General features: G+C 33.9%; 1 protein-coding gene and 1 pseudogene across 1 annotated transcript; both read right to left on the reverse strand.

Moving 5' to 3' along the window:
* Positions 1-6,374: 6,374 nt before the first annotated feature.
* LOC123214308 lies at positions 6,375-9,772 on the reverse strand (annotated as a pseudogene).
* A 3,407-nt stretch (positions 9,773-13,179) lies between these two features.
* LOC123214309 (lysine histidine transporter-like 7) lies at positions 13,180-16,315 on the reverse strand. Its single transcript, XM_044634067.1, has 5 exons — positions 15,825-16,315; positions 15,604-15,737; positions 14,817-15,256; positions 14,581-14,712; positions 13,180-13,665 (listed from the first exon to the last, which is right to left on the reverse strand). The coding sequence occupies exons 1-5, from the start codon at positions 16,313-16,315 to the stop codon at positions 13,180-13,182; spliced, it is 1,683 nt and encodes a 560-aa protein (XP_044490002.1).
* Between the last annotated feature and the right edge of the window lie 407 nt (positions 16,316-16,722).

Consider the following 16,722-nt stretch of genomic DNA (forward strand, 5'->3'; position numbering starts at 1 on the left):
CTTCAAATTTTCAGGAATTCTGCTTTGTAAGTAAAAAGATTTAACAACAAAACACCAATGTTGCTTGTAACAATAATTTATCATTGCAATAGAAAGATAATGAGAACTTATAAAGCTAGAGTCATAACGAGATCATTCAAGTGTTTCCATTGGAGCAGTCTTTTAATCTTTTTCCTTAACTTTATCAATGTCTGCCATGGTCACAACTTCTTAAGATTTCTAATTATCTTTATTCTTAAAGAAATTAAACAATCCATACCCTTTGTCTTATTTCCTTAAGGGTGAACTATTAGTGACTTGAGGTTATTTATGTTCTTTTATCTAATCCAAGTTAGCATAACTTTTTTGGTAGGTTGATGTTTTGTTTAAAATGGATGATGATCCATAGTTTATAGTACTTTTATTGACATAAGTATGATTAGCCTTAACTCTTGGTCTAATAACTTGTACTTTGATGTATATAAGTGACTTTGTATAGGAATGAAAATAAAACTGAGATTATTTATCCAAATTTATACGTAACTTACTCTACTATCTTTAACTTTTTGTTTTTATATCCTTTTTCCACTTGAAAATTGTTAACCTTTTAGTCTAACTAATTTTTCTAGGTTTTGCAACATGGTATTAGAGCATTTATGATCTTAGTGAAGTTGTGTCATTTCAAATCAAAACTCATCAACAAAAAAGCTTTTTTTAGTAGAGTAAATGGCTTCATCCTTATCTTTTTTTATTACTTCTTGTTTATAATGGTGAAAATTATCACATTTTGGTAGTTAAAATGAAAGTTTTCTTAAGGGGTGTAGGACTATGATAGTATGTTAAGGAGGAGAAAACACCACTTTTATTGGGGTCCAATCCTATTTTGAATCAAATAAGGATGCATGTTGTACCTTGCAATTGATCAAATAGGTTGTCAATTCGAGGGAAAAGCTTTATGCAAAATTTAAAAAGTGTGAGTTCTGGATAGACAAGGTGGTGTTTTTAGGACATGTGGTAACTAAAGATGGAATTAGTGTTGACCTTTCTAAGATTGAAGTTGTGGTGAATTGGCAACGACCTGCTAATGTGATAGAAGTTAGAAGTTTTTTGGGGTTAGCTGGTTATTATAGGCGATTTGTGGAAGGATTTTCTAGTCTTACATCACCTTTGACTCAGCTAACAAGAAAAGATGTCAAATTTCATTGGGATGAGGAGTGTGAGAAGAGTTTTCAAGAGTTAAAGAAAAGATTGGTTTCTGCACTGGTGCTAACTATTCCTTTAAGTGGTGGTGGTTTTATCATTTACAGTGATGCATCTAAGAAAGGTTTAGGATGTGTGTTGATGCAAAATGGTAAGGTGGTAGCCTATGCTTCTAGGCAATTGAAAAACTATGAATGAAATTATCCTACTCATGATTTGGAGTTAGCAACTATGGTTTTTGCTTTAAAGATCTGGAGCCATTACTTGTATGGGGAGACTTGTGAGATTTTCACTGATCATAAAAGCTTGAAGTATTTGTTTACCCAAAAAGAGTTAAATTTGAGACAAAGGAGATGGTTGGAACTTGTGAAGGATTACTATTGTTGTATTCATTATCATCCAGGGAAGGCTAATATGGTAGCTGATGCTCTTAGTAGAAAATCATCTGGGGGTATAACAAATTTGATTTGTACTCAGAAACATATATTGGATGATTTGAGGAAATATGAAGTCATGGTTGTATTACCTGGCCATAGTGGTTTTCTAGCAAACATAAAGGTTCAACCAATGTTAATTGAAAGGACTAAAATAGCTCAGAAGGAGGATCCGTTATTATTGGAAATTGTAAAGAAGTAAAAAAAGGAAATAAGTTGGAATTTAGATTGTCTGACGATAATATTTTAAGGTTTGGGAAACAAATTTGTGTGCCTAATGATAATAATTTGAAAAAAAAAATTTTGAGTGAAGCTCATGAATCTGCTTATAGCGTTCATCTAGGGAGTACTAAAATGTATTGTGATTTGAGAAATAACTTTTGGTAGAGAAAAATGAAGAATGATATTGCTGATTTTGTCTCTAAATGTTTGGTGTGCCAACAAGTAAAGATTGAACATCAAAGACCTGGGGGACCTCTACAGCTCTTGTCTATTCCTGAATGGAAATGAGACCATATTACTATGGATTTTGTGAGTGGCTTGCCTCGTTCAAAAAGGGGATTTGATTCTATATGGGTGGTGGTTGATTGTTTGACTAAATTAGCACATTTCTTGGCAGTGAAAACCACTTATAATATGTTTCAGTTGACTGACTTATTTATTCGAGAGGTTGTGAGATTACATAGAGTTCCTCAATCTATTGTGTCGGATAGAGATGCACGTTTCACCTTTAAATTTTGGGTAAGTTTGCACCAAAATATTGGGACAAAACTTAGTTTTAGCACTGCTTTCTATCCTCAAATTGATGGTCAATCTGAAAGGACTATCCAAACCCTTGAAGATATGTTGAGAGCATGTATGCTAGACTTAGGTGGTTCTTGGGAAGACCATTTACCCCTAATAGAGTTTTCTTATAATAATAGTTTCCACTCTAGTATTGATATGACTCTTTATGAAGCTTTGTATAGTCGGAAGTATAAATCACCTATTTGTTAGGATGAAGTTGGAGAAAGGAAGTTGCTAGGACCAGAGCTTGTTTAGATTACATCTGATAAAATTAAGTTGATTAAAGAAAGGTTTCGCACAGCTCAAAGTGGACAATATATTGACAGTGGGCTAGGTTATTGGACCAGAGATGTTACAGTAGCTTACGAAATTGCTAAAGAAGCTTATGACAGATTTAAAGAAGATTCCCAAGGCAATGAAAGATTAAGGCAAATGCTTACTCTAAACTTGAGGAGAGAATTTGAAGTCTAAAAGATAAAGGAAACAAAAACTATTACTAAATAAACTGACCAAATCATGAAGGTTATGAATCAGATTAGACTGATGGGTGAGAAATTATCTAACATGAGAATAATAGAGAAATACTTGTTAGCATCCCTAAAAGGTATGAGGCAAAGATATCCTTAAAAGATTCAAAAGACTTTTTAGAATTAACTATATCATAAGTTGTAAATATCTTGAAAGCTTAGGGTCAAATGAGAGCTTTGAGGCATGAAGATGCAACTGAGGGGCTTTTTAATGTGAAGCTCAATGAAAAACAACCTAACAATAGCTCAAACAAGAGACACCATTCATAAAACCATTGCAAAAAGAAAAACCATTCATAAAACCATTGCTGGTTCAAACACAATGTAAGGTAAAGAATTTGTAACTAGTTAGGTCATGTGGATAAAGTGTGTAAGAACAAAGGAGGAAACCTAACTCATCAAGTTCAACAAACTCAACAAGCTTAACAAGTTGAGAAATAAGAATAACCAAGTGAAAATTTATTTGTTGCAACTTGTCTTGTAAGTGACAGAATGCATACCACTTGGTTGATAGACAGTGAATGCTCTAATCACATGACATGTGAAGCTAAACTTCTTAGAAACTTAGATGAAACTTACCTCTCCAAGGTGAAGATCGACAATGGTAAAATCTTGGATGTCAAGGGAAAGAGAGTTGTATGCATTGAAACTCCATCAGGTACTAAAGTTATTAAAGATATTCTTTTAGTTCTTGAAATGAATCACAATCTATTAAGTGGGAAAAATATTGAAAAATGGCTACACTTTGCACTTTGAAAACAAGTGTTGCATTATTTTTTATCTAATAGGTTATGAGTTACTTTAGTTGGTTCACACTGATTTGTGTGACCTTATGAATCTCTCATCCTTGAATGGAAATAGATTCTTTTTACTCTTTATAAATGACTACTCTAGACTATGTTGGATTTACTTGCTTAAGAAAAAGTTAGAATTGTTAGACATTTTTAGAAAATTTAAAGCTAAAGCAGAAAAACAATCAAGGTGTAAGCTCAAAGTGATCAAATAAGATAATAAATTTGAATAAACTTTAAGAGAGTTTGTTGCATTCTATAATGCTAAAGGATTATACACCAGTTGACCACACCTTATACTCTATAACAAAATGGAATTAATGAAAGGAAAAACAGGTCTATAATAGAAATGTCTAGATGTTTAATATTAGAGAAAAAATTTGCCTAAAGTTTCATAGGTTGAGACAACCAATACAATAATGTATTTGTTTAATTTATTGCCCACCAAAGCCTTAAATTATGGGACTCCCTATAAAGCTTGGCATGGTCTTAAGCCTTTAGTAGACCATTTCAAAGTGTTTAGGAGTTTGTGTTATGTCTATGTGTCTAATGAGAGAAGAACTAAGTTGGATTCGAGGTCAGAATGTGGAATATTTGTAGGCTACAATAGTGTATCAAAGGGGTATAAAATTTACATCCCCATGACCAAAAAGATAATTATTAGCAGAAATGTTAAAGTTGATAAACAAAGATCCTGGAATTGGGAGGAAAATAAAAAAGGTAATCCTGGTTCAAATCTTGATCAGAAAATCAATGTTTTGTCAATAGATGATTCTCATTCCAGTGATGATGAGGTTGTTCTTGCAACAAGAATTAGATCGCTTGAAGACATCTATAATAAATGCTATGTTACACATGTTGAACCAAAGTCCTATAAGGAAGTTGCAAATTATGAAAGGTAGAACAAAGCCATGAAGAATAAGGTTGATATGATTAATAAAAAACTTGGTTGAAAAACCTGAAGATCAAAAGGTGATAGGTGTCAAATGGATCCATAAAACCAAATTCAACCTGATGGTTTTGTGAATAAACTTAAAGTCAGACTAGTAGTTAAAGGCTACTTGCAACAACATGGGATAGACTTTACAGATACATTTACTCCAATAGTTAGATATGACACAATTAGATTTCTATCAGCATTGGCTACAAAGTCAAGCTATAAAGTGTACTATCTTGACATCAAGTTTTTTTTTCTAAATGACATACTTGAATAAGACATTTATCTAGAACAGCCTCAAGGCTTCAAGGTATCAGGAGAAGAGAAAGTGTATAAACTTCATAAGGCTTTGTATGACCTAAAACAGGCACCAAAGACTTGGTACAGTAAGATTCATTCTTACCTGTTAAATCAAAACTTCTCTTGTAGCCAAAATGAGTGCACTCTTTATGTAAAAAAAGGGTAAAAATGATTCAATTCTTGTTGTTTCCTTGTATGTGGATGACCTTATGGTGATAGGAGAAGATGTAAAGTTAGTTGTTGAATTTAAACAAAATATGCAAAGAGAGTTTGATATGTTAGATTTGAGGGAAATGAAACATTTTCTTAGTTTGGAAATAGATCAAAATTCTAAAGGCATATTCATCTCTCACAAGAAATATGCTTTGGATTTATTAAAAAGGTTTCGAATGGAAAATTGCAAATTAGTATCTACTCCTTTGGTTATGAATTGTAAGCTTAGGAGAGATGATGCTGATGAAAAAGTAGATGCCTCTCAATATAAAAGCCTCATTGGTAGCCTGTTATATTTGTCTTCAAACAGGCCTGATATTATGTTCCCAACTTCTCTCCTATCCAGGTTCATGCAATCATTAAGCAAAAATCACTTGTGTGATGCTAAAAGAATATTCAAGTACATAAAAGGAATTATGGAGTATGGCCTATGGTTTTCAAAATAGAATAGTGAAAAAATAATAGGCTACTTAGATAATGATTGGGCAGCAAGCTTAGATAATTTCAAAAGCACAACAGGGTATTGTTTCTCTCTTTGTATGCGAATAAAAATAGAACTTAGATTATCCATCCAAATTTATAGGCAGCTTACTTTACTCTAACTCTATTTTTCATATCCTCTTTTCACTTGAAAATTGTTAACCTTTTAGTCCAGCTGTTTTTTCCAGGTTTTGCAACGTGAGCGTGATAAGCCATGTTATGAAGCAAAATACAACAAGAACTTAACAGTAAAGTGATCATAAAACAATAGCTAATAGTAATTCTCTTGTGAGTTTCACTGTGAGAAGAGAATGGTATTTATAGCAGAAGCCATGGAATCAATTAGTTGGGTGGCGGATGATATAATATTACATGAAAGATTAAAAATGAATTAAGGTTTGTTGGTGTATGTGTTCTGCACGAGGATCGAAAGAAATGTCCAACAGAAACTGTGGCAGTGTAATTGAACTGTACGAGAATTCATCTTCAGAGGCTTGCACCGGCTCTCTTGTCGGCCCTGGAAGAAGAAAACTCAGAAGGCCGGTGCGGTCAGTCCACACTAATCAAGAAATGCCAAGTGTTTGTGCCTGCGTTGGAAGTTCAAGTCTTAGAGATGGAAAAATTACTACCCACTGCCTAATCAAATTTCTAGATTTATGCTTGCAAAGGGTAGTATGAGTGATAATGGAGAGAGTTTTAAATAGAAGAAAATTCCATAAACCACTTGTTAAGGCCTAAAGAAGTTGGCATTTAAGCCTTTATCACGCAAATTTCACACAGCTGCAACAACTAACGTAACACTCAAAATCGATCCTATGCAACCAAGTCGTAAATTAACCCACCAAATAGCACCATTTGGGCGGGGTTTTTTGATGGAAATGTACATTAAACATGGATAAACATACGTCAAAGGCAACTCAATTCCTCCTCTTAGAGCTGCCAAGCTTCCCAGGAAGGGAAATGCCACTGCTACCAGGAACACAACCCAAAGAAAAGCCTTAAACCTGTTCGAACACGCTGCAGACACTGCTTCTTCGTCTTGATTGTATACTTGGACTCCAACTTGTCAAACACCGGCATTGCATAGATTGGAAATGAACTAAGGCTGTTTATCACTACCAACAGGTAGATTGTGCCCACCAAATATTTTGAGGTGTTATGGCCATGCATTTGCGAAAATGCACTCAACGTCCCTCCATGCGCAGGAACCTGGAAATTACATTGGGCACATTGTTATTTTGTTAAAAATAGTAACAGTAGCTTATGTCATGTTTTGTAATGCTTCATTACCTTGTTTCCATAAACCCAAAATCCAGCTATAGCTAGTGGAAATGAGCACGTTACCATTATTAGATTTGAAATTATTACCCTTTCCACGTCAGTTTGCAGGATGGCTCTTTTCTGCTAGAAGGCAATGTAGTCTGCATGTTCATTGGGGGAAAAATATTATTGGTGTGAAGCTATAAACTTTCTTTTTTTAGCTTGACCCCACCCAAGGTATAGTGAAATCCTAAGTGACTCCCTTTAACTTTCAAAAACCCAAACACCCACCTATAAACAAAATTCTGGTAAAATTCTCAATTAAAATTAAGGCCAAATGACTATTTTCTACCAAAGGTATGTCGCAATCTCAAGTTTCTATCCTTTAACTATGGAAACATCAAACACCCACCCATGACCGGTTAAATTTAATAAAACTCTAACGGTGGTAAGGGTAAAATCGTTATTTTCTCTATAATATTAAAAATAAACTAAAATGGAATCTACTTTTACCCCCCTAAATTTTAAAAATTAAAATTTTCCCCCGGTCTAAGTTTTAAAAAATCATAGTTTCACCCTAGGGTTTCGTTTGAAAATCTTCGATGACATCTCCGGCTCTATTGCCTATGGCCTCTCCCTCCAGAAGCATCCTCTCCTTCTGGCGATCTCTTTTCTCCCATTTGGACGTCCGATCAGTGTCGAAGAAGCGATGGAAGACGAAGAACTTTGTCGGAGAAGACAAATCTTCGTCTTCCCAATCGTCGTCATCGTCTGGAAAGACGACTCGTCGTCCTCTGGGAAGACAATCGTCTTCCCAGACGATGAAGACAAGATCGATCGATCTCGTCTTCATCGTCTGGGAAGACAATTTCTCTTCTCAGATGACATCTCTCTGCGTCGAATGGGTTGGGGTGGAGTTGAGAGGCGCCGTCGGTGGAAGAGAAACCGTCGGAGAAAGTGAAAGGGTTTGGAAATAAACCCTAGGGGGGGAAATGCGATCTTTTCAAACTTAGCTTGGGAAAAAAATGTTAGTTTTTAAATTTTTAGGGGGGAAAATGAGATTAAATTTTCAAGGGTTAGAGTTTCGTTAAATTTAACTGGCTATGGGTGGGTGTTTGATGTTTCTATAGTTAAAGGGTGAAAACTTGAGATTGCAGCATACCTTGGGTGGGAAATAGTCGTTTGGCCTAAAATTAATAGTAAAACTGTCATTTAACAAAATAATTTAAAAAACTAAAGTTTTGTCACATTTTTTCCCTTAGTTTGCAAATCTTACAGTTTTTCCTCACCCAAAGTTTGAAAAGTAACAACTTCACCCCAAAGGTTTTGAAACCATTGTCAGAAACGGTGAAGTTCACTATCTCCAATCTCATTCATCCTCTCACCCAGGTTATCTCTCCATGCCGACTTGCTTTAATCCATCGATTAAAACCATTAACTCCGATGAAAATAAAATCATCTTCGTTCAAGATAAACTGGCAGAGAGAGCCAACGCGACTGGAGATAGTGAATTTTGTAGTTTTCGACAATAGTTTCAAAACCCTAAGGGTGAAATTTCTACTTTTCAAACTTTGAGAGAAGAATTGTTAGATTTTTAAACTAAAGAGGAAAGTGCAATAAAAATTTAGTTTTTCAAATTATTTTATTAAATAATGATTTCACCTTTAACATTAATTGAGTTTTTTAACAGAATTTTACTGATGGGTGGATGTTTGAGTTTTTGAAAGTTACACGGTATGGGTTTAGCTTTTCACTTAACCTTGGGTGGGAATAAGTCTTTTGGCCTTCAATTTTATGTCAAATACTATGTTTTTACCTGTATTTCCAGCACAAGATTATGACCTCTAAATGCAAGCATAATTATACCATCGGCCTTCAAGATATTCCCAAACTTAGCCATATCTGATTTTTTCATCTCTTCAAATTCTCTGATGGGCTTGGGTCTACAATTGCTGATGGACGGAACCCAGAACAGCGAACAATGCCCAACGGCTGTGATTGGCCCAATCATTGAGACCTTGGCCAATGAATTCAAGTGTGGCTGGCTACTGAGCCACACCAATCGCCAAGCAAGTTAACAACAAGGAAAAAGCAGTGAGCCCATGTCTTGGCTTCACCACCAGCGGCCCCACCATTGCAAATGGTCCTGAAAAATAGCTTCATGTTCCCACCATTAATTTGCTGAAGCGAGTTCCTGGAACTACATGGCTATTTGTTCAAAAAAGCTTCACCTTTTTCACCATTAATTTGCTTCTATTTTGAATCAAGCAGTATTTTAATGGGGCACCTCACATTCCAGGACCAAAATTAGGAAACGTGCTTGCTATATTTCCTGTGATGTGCCTATCAGGAGGATCTTGCGCCATGCTGATTATCACAGGAGGTGGGAACATGGCTATTTTGAAGCAAATTAATGGTGAAAAAGGTGAAGCTATTTTGAACAAGAAGCCATAGTGAAAAAGGTATCCGCTGAAGCCATGTAGTGTAGAGTTGCCAAGCAAATGCCAGTGACAAACAAATGATTCTCCATGTCCTGCAACAAGTGAAAAATCGATGTTCTGAAAAAACTGAATTTAAACAAAAAACTGAATGTTGGAAATTTATTACTCACCATCCAAGAATGGCAAAAGCAACGGGAAGTACAAGGGCTTGAAATCCTATTCCTGAACACAGAAGATGGAACACTGCAGTATAAATTTTTTCATTTCTTGATTCTGTGATAGGAAGCCAAGCGTCCTGTGGGTTAACTTCGACCCCGGAATTGCCTTCTGAATGATCATTCAAGCCGCAATTATTTGTGCCCGTACTACTGGGCTCCTGGATGGACAGCTCTTCAACAGAAGCTAGTTCTGGAACTTCTTCCATAGGTGAAGAGCTATGATTCAGAAGCAACTCCCCTGCGGAGATAACAATTTGGCCGATTTTAATTGATTTGTAATTAAGTACTTCAACCGGAACTGCAACTTGTAAGTGTTGACTGTTGGCCAAAAGACTTGGGATCACATTTATGAAATCGACGGGTACTTTTGTTGTTAAGTTCAAGGTTAATTCTAGTTGTAAATTTGTAAATAATATGTATTTCTAGTGCTCTCTGACTGTTCTTTCACTCAGTTTTTTCCTTTTGGCTTTAAAATTTGCTTATCTAATTCTCCAATAAAATTATACATAATTTTATTTACAAATAACAATATACCACTATATAATTAAATATTATTTTATTTTTAATTTTTAACTATCTAATCATATAATAATACATAATTATTTTTACACATAGTAATATTTTTAATTCTTTTAGTCAATTCTTTTACCCATTTAATCTATGATTAAGTATCATTTGAAGTAATTAAAGTTGCACTTTTTTTTCCGAATTGGTTGGATGAGAGACAGTCAAAAATCAAGACACAATAATTGAACCCACAATCAAATTAAGATTTCACAAGCATAACCAAAACTCGAATTCAAATTTTTTTCTTGAAAATTCTAGTAGTCCACTAATATTATTATTCCTTGGAGTCATTGAAGTTGTACAACATACCATTTGGATAAGATATTATAATTTATAATTTAACACAATCTAATACAAAATATTATGTGATACTACATGAACATGTCAGGTCAATGCACTTCCTAAATTACGAAAGCCAAATAATTTAAATTAGACTAATGTCACATGCATAATTTTTATATATAATTTTATATATAAATAATAATATATTATTATATAATTAGATAGTTAAAAATTAAAAATATCTAATTAAATTATAATATGTTATTTGTATATATAAATTATGTACGTAGTTTTATTGTTGAAATTACAAAACTAATTTTCTCAACTTTAATGGAGTTATTATAACATATAATTAATATAATCAGTATAAGAACAAATTAATAAAAAATAAAAAATAGACACTTTACCTGTTTCAACACAGTTAATTACTAGATGGAATTAGTAAGGTTTAATGGTTTGTCACATTATAAACAAAGCCAAGAGTGAAGACCAGATTCTATATATTATTAGAAATCTATTGTATAAGTTTTTGTTCCTAATCTTTTTTAGCTTGTTTGTCAGTAATCCCTGATCATCCTTGGAGGTATTACATATCTTAGTGGTAAATTTGGAATATATCCTTCTACCTAATGATGTTCTGTTGCAAGAAAGTAGCATGCTCTATAAGAAATGGAAATGAAGAAGTCCTCCCACGTGACTGTTGTGTTGCAGTGAAGCTCTTACCCCGGCCTGTATGGGATGAATATGTGAACAGTAGCCCGAGCCCGGGTTTTTATACCTTTGGCTGCGCTTACCGGGCTTTTGGCCTGGTTATCTCCTCATTTGAGATTGAAATCAACATTCAACACTGTCTACTGAAAATGACTCATTTTTATGATTTTGGGACTTTGGAGTGATTTTTGCTAGTGTCTTGAGATTTGTGTTGCTGTGTAAATTCTTATGAGGCTGTGAGGGAGACTTTGAAGTGGGTTTGCGTTTGATTACGCCTCAAACTTTGTGTGTTTTGCCTTGATAGTTATTATGTATGTCTTTTATTGTTATACGAATACCCAATAAATTTGTAATGAAAGGAAACAATCCATAAATAGGACGAGAAGAAAAAGAACATAAAAATTTGTGTGGAAATCCAAATCTGAAAAAATCTGGGGAAAAAGGATGGAGAAATTCTCTATACTAATTAAAAGGAAAATGCAAGACATTGGCTATCAAGTGTATAATTTTAAACTCTAGGCACTCAGATAAGTATCAATCTCAAAACTTGTAAATTTTCTGCATAGCACAAATTTATATCCACAACAAAACAATCATTTCATTAGATGGAATACCTATTCTAGATGAGATAGTTTATTTCAAACAAAAACAAGTCCGTTCTAAACCAAAACAATTAAAGAGTTTTTGAAATGACCCATAAACAATGGGTAAAACAACCTTGTTTTGATTTATTATAACGAATAAAACACCTATTCTCCTTATCAAAATACTCATTTTGATATTAGAACTCATTCATTCTTTATCTAGAATGAATGATGTTGAATTCGGATCATATCGAACAATCTTCACATTGACATAAATTTGCAAGCAAGAACTCAATCAATTTTATTCTTCAACATAATTCTCCACCTCTTCCATAAAAACCCCTAAGGGCAATACTCAACACAATATACCATCTGAGTCTAAGAATTGCTTGAACTTGGTAATAGACAAAAGCTCGGTGAGCATGTCAGCTTTATTATCTGCAATAATCTTCTTGGTAAAAATATCAACCTTAGAATATACATCCTATACAAAATGATATTTAACATTTATATGTTTGGCTCTCTTATAATACGTTTAATCTTTAGTCAAGTGAATTGTACTTTTGAGCGTTAAAATGAAAAACAATATAAATAAACCTGTTTTGAACTAGAACCACCAATGAACTTCTAGATTGAGTAATGAACAACTAGTGGAACAACCTTGTTCTAATTTTTTACAATGCATTTTAGCTTGTTCCAAGATTGAGCATGCCAGCTACTAGATTGAGCAATGAATAAATAAGGCATGTTAACCTCACGGAAATACCTGTTCTGATACTGAAGCTCCCAATTCTTCATTTGGAATGCTTGTTCTTGAATTTGGGTCACTACATCCAACATTTATAAACATCCTATCATCAGAATGAGTTTTCTGGATGGATTGGACTTAACCTTTGTTTCAAAATGCTGGAGGCATTGTTGCAATTCAGAACGCAAATTGTATTCTTAGTATGATAATTGCAGTGTCATGTCTTTGATTTCCCGAATTATTGTATTTTGAAAGTGGTTAGCATTTTCGTATCTGCGGATTTCACTGTACAGTTTGTAAACTATGTGTACAAATGTTAGATGGATTATTGCAGAACAGAGGAGATGTCGCGTCTGTTTTAAGTAAGAATGCCTTGTGATCAAACTGGTATCTAAGTTTGGAGGCACTTCATTACTTTCTTACTTCATAAATTGACTAATGAACAATGTTATGTGCGTATACACATAAATATGTATATATACATTTATATACAAAAAGTATGTATACATAATTTTATTCTTAATTAATTATCTTGTCATAGTCGATTTAGACAGCATCCTCTTTTCATAGGACTTTGGAATTTCCCAGCCTTAATAGGCATCTTGATGGGGCAAAATCTATTTTGAAGTAAACTAGTCTTTGCTTTTCACTCAAAATGTAAACAGGACCCCATGAACTCATTTATCCATTGGATCGTGGAGGAATCCTAATTGTAGCCAAATTATGGCCTAAAGAAATTGGCCTTTAAGCCTTCGGTAGCCAAATTCCAGAGGGCAGCAACAACTAACATAACACTCAAAATCGAGCCTAAACAACCAAGACAGAAGTTCAACCACCACATTGCGCTAATTGAACGGGGTTTTTTGATGGAAATATACATGAAACATGGATAAACATATGTCAAAGGCAATGTAATTCCTCGAATTACAGGTGCCAAGCTTCCTAGGAATGGAAATGCCACTGCTATGAAGAAGGCCAGCCCTCCAAAGAAGAGCCTTAAACCAGTCCGAACCCACCATGTACACCGTTTCTTCTTCCACATAATGTACCTGAACTCAAGATTGTCGAAAACTGGCATAGCGTAGATTTGAAATGAAGTTAGGTTGTTTATAAGAGCTAGAAGGTAGATTATGCCCATCGCGTATTTTTGTGTTTCAGGTCCATGAACTTGCAAAAATGCAGTTAATAACCCTCCATTTATTGGAACCTGGAACAAAACAATGCAGAGTTTCAGTGAGTTACGTCTCTCTTATTTGAAAATTTCAGTAAATTCAATTTCTCACCCAAGGTTTGGCTTTAAATAACTTTTCCATCTTTAGTTGGTATAAATAACACATTCTAATCCAAAATTAAACATAAGTAACACTTTTTCATCCAAAATTAAACTCTGCTAATATTACCAATATTAAAAAGTGAAATTACTGTTTTATCACTATTATTTTATTTTTCAACATTATTATATAATTTTAAATTAACAAAAATTAAAAATAACATTTTAAATATCAAAATTATATAAGAAGCCTCTTCTTTCAATTTCTTTTCACCCTCATCATTTCTTCCTCTCTCCTTATATAAGGATGTTTTTGTCATAAAATCGTATATTAGGAAGTAAACTCTAATTTTTGAGTATAGTAGTGGTCTTTTTAAAATATTTTAAGGGGTTATTGGAAATTTAGAAAAAGATTGAGGATCTTTTAAAAAAATTGGAAATATCAGTCTACCCTCTGTCGTTTCAAAAATGATAATTACAACTTCAAAGAATTGAACATAATATAATAAATTATGAGTATAAATATTATATTACAATTATTGAGATCCTATATTAGTTTCAAAATATACAAGGGTTTTAAAATATTTAGATTAATTTTTGAATTTTTAAGCTTTTTCAAGAGTTAAATTATTATATTTAAAACATTTAGGTTCATTAGAAAACCATCTTTTTTGTTCTTTTTTCAAATTAATAGATGATAAAATTATTATTTTGCTTTTATATTATTAGTTTTTTTCATACAAAATTTGATTTTAAATGAAAAAATGTTATTTATATTAATTAGGTGTGAAAAAATGTTCAAGGCCAAACCTTCGTGTTATTTACTCATTCATGCGTGATGATGTGCTTTACCTTGTTTCCGTAAGCCCAAAATCCAGCTATAGCAAGAGGAAATAAACACATTGCTATTATCAGATATGAAATCGTTACTCCTCTCCACATTGGCTTTGACGATTTTTGCTTTTGGTCAGAAGGCAACGTTCCCTGTAAGTTCAAATTGTGTCCAGATACGTTAGTCCAAATTTGAATTGGATTTTGACTGCATTTTAAATTAAGTTAGGAGAGAAGAGAAAATTCAACATTCTTACCTGTATCTCAAGCACAAGATTGTGACCTCTAAATGCGAGCACAATTATCCCAATGGCATTGAAGATATTACTAAACTTAGCCATATCTGATTTCCCCCTCTCTGCATGGCCGTAAGAGACTGCACTCGGCCTGCCCTTGGTGATCGGCAGGATCCATAACAGAGTACAGTAAACAAGCGCCGTGACTGCACCGATCACCGAGATCTTGGTTATCGAATTCAAGTTAGGAAATTGGGCTACAAGAATAGCCATGCAAGTGAAGATCAAGAACCACGTGGAACCACTCAGTGAGTTGGCTTCACAAATGGCTCCGCCATCACACATATATTTGTATAAAGTCTTCATGTTCCCACCAGCTGTGGTGATCTGTAGAACCAAGTACGATACTCCTGAGAGATACATCACCGGAGATAAAGCAAGACGCTTCCCTAACTTTTCACCTGGAAGTCAACAAAACAAGAGTGGGTTTTTCAATATGCTGGAACAGGTAATTGATGCATAGAATGTAGTTGAATTGTGTGTCATATTGGATCGAAAACTTAATTTTTTATATTTTATAAAATTTTAATTAATATATTATTATTTTAGATACATATTATATTATATAATACGTTCAATGTATCATTTAATTTGATATATTTTATGATACGTATAGTTTTTTATTTGTATTATATCGTATCATAAAATATATATATTATATTATAGAATACTAATACCCATATATAGAATACACACCAAAGATGGGTTATTGAAGACTTTTCTAATTTGTAAGTGTATAATTACTAACCAAAGGCATACGTTGCAAGCCAGGGATATCTACAGTAGCGTGCTCCTGGTACTGGTTCGGCAAGTTGAACAAGAAGCCATGTTGTGTAAAGTTGCCAGGCAAATGCCAGTGACAAAGATATGATCCCCCATGACCTTTAAAAGAAAAACAAGAATATTAAGCTTATTCAAGCATGGCAATATGATATTGAAAATTTAAGGGTAAATAGGCAAAATACTAACCTTCCAAGAGTGGCGAATGCAACAGGAAGTAAAAGGGCTTGAAATCCGATACCTGAGGAGAGTAAATGAACCACAACAGAAAAAACGTTGCCATTTCTGGATTCCGTGATGGGAAGCCAAGCTTCTTCTGGAAACAAGTATTCCACCTGGGTATTGCCTAAATTATCATTGGCAAAACTGCCGTCTATGCACGGTGTAACGGTGGACTGTCTCATGGACCCGGTTGATTCAATCCTGATGATTTGAAGAGGGTGAGGCTCCTGAGGGACTCTTGATGGTTCCTGAAGAGAGAAGTCTTCAAGATTACCTATCTCCATCATAGAGCCAACGCAATAGTGGGAAACTGGATTATGTGCTAGTAAAGAAAAAACATTGCGAACTTTGCTGAAGAAGTGCTGTCGATTTATAGAGCTCCTAAATCCTGGAGGTGACTTAATGAAAGTGAAAGTGAGATCATCCTGATGAGTTAAGCTGACGTCACGGTTCTGCATATAGTGGAAACCGAGTCGAACAAACCTTTTTCCTTTTTTTCTAAATAAGTGATCTAATTAGGCTTGGTGTCGCAGCCAGTGACAGCTTGATCAGGTTTCGACTTAGTCAAAAGTACAAGGACCTATTTGCTCCACCATTAGTAACTAGACACAACACCTATGTGTACATATATAAAAACAAGGGAAAGAAGAGCTTCCCGTCATTTTAATCATTTTCATAATCTTATAAAAGTTAGCATTATTTTTCATATCCGTTTTCTATTATTATACGATAATATAATTATCTCTTATTTTAATGAGTAATAATATGTGTATTTATTTTGGGTACATAAATATATACACACTCATATGTGTCATCATATGATTGGTTATTGTTTTATTTCTAATTTAAAATTATCTAATCACAT

Source organism: Mangifera indica, chromosome 4, assembly GCF_011075055.1.
Source record: "Mangifera indica cultivar Alphonso chromosome 4, CATAS_Mindica_2.1, whole genome shotgun sequence".
Lineage (NCBI taxonomy): Eukaryota > Viridiplantae > Streptophyta > Magnoliopsida > Sapindales > Anacardiaceae > Mangifera > Mangifera indica.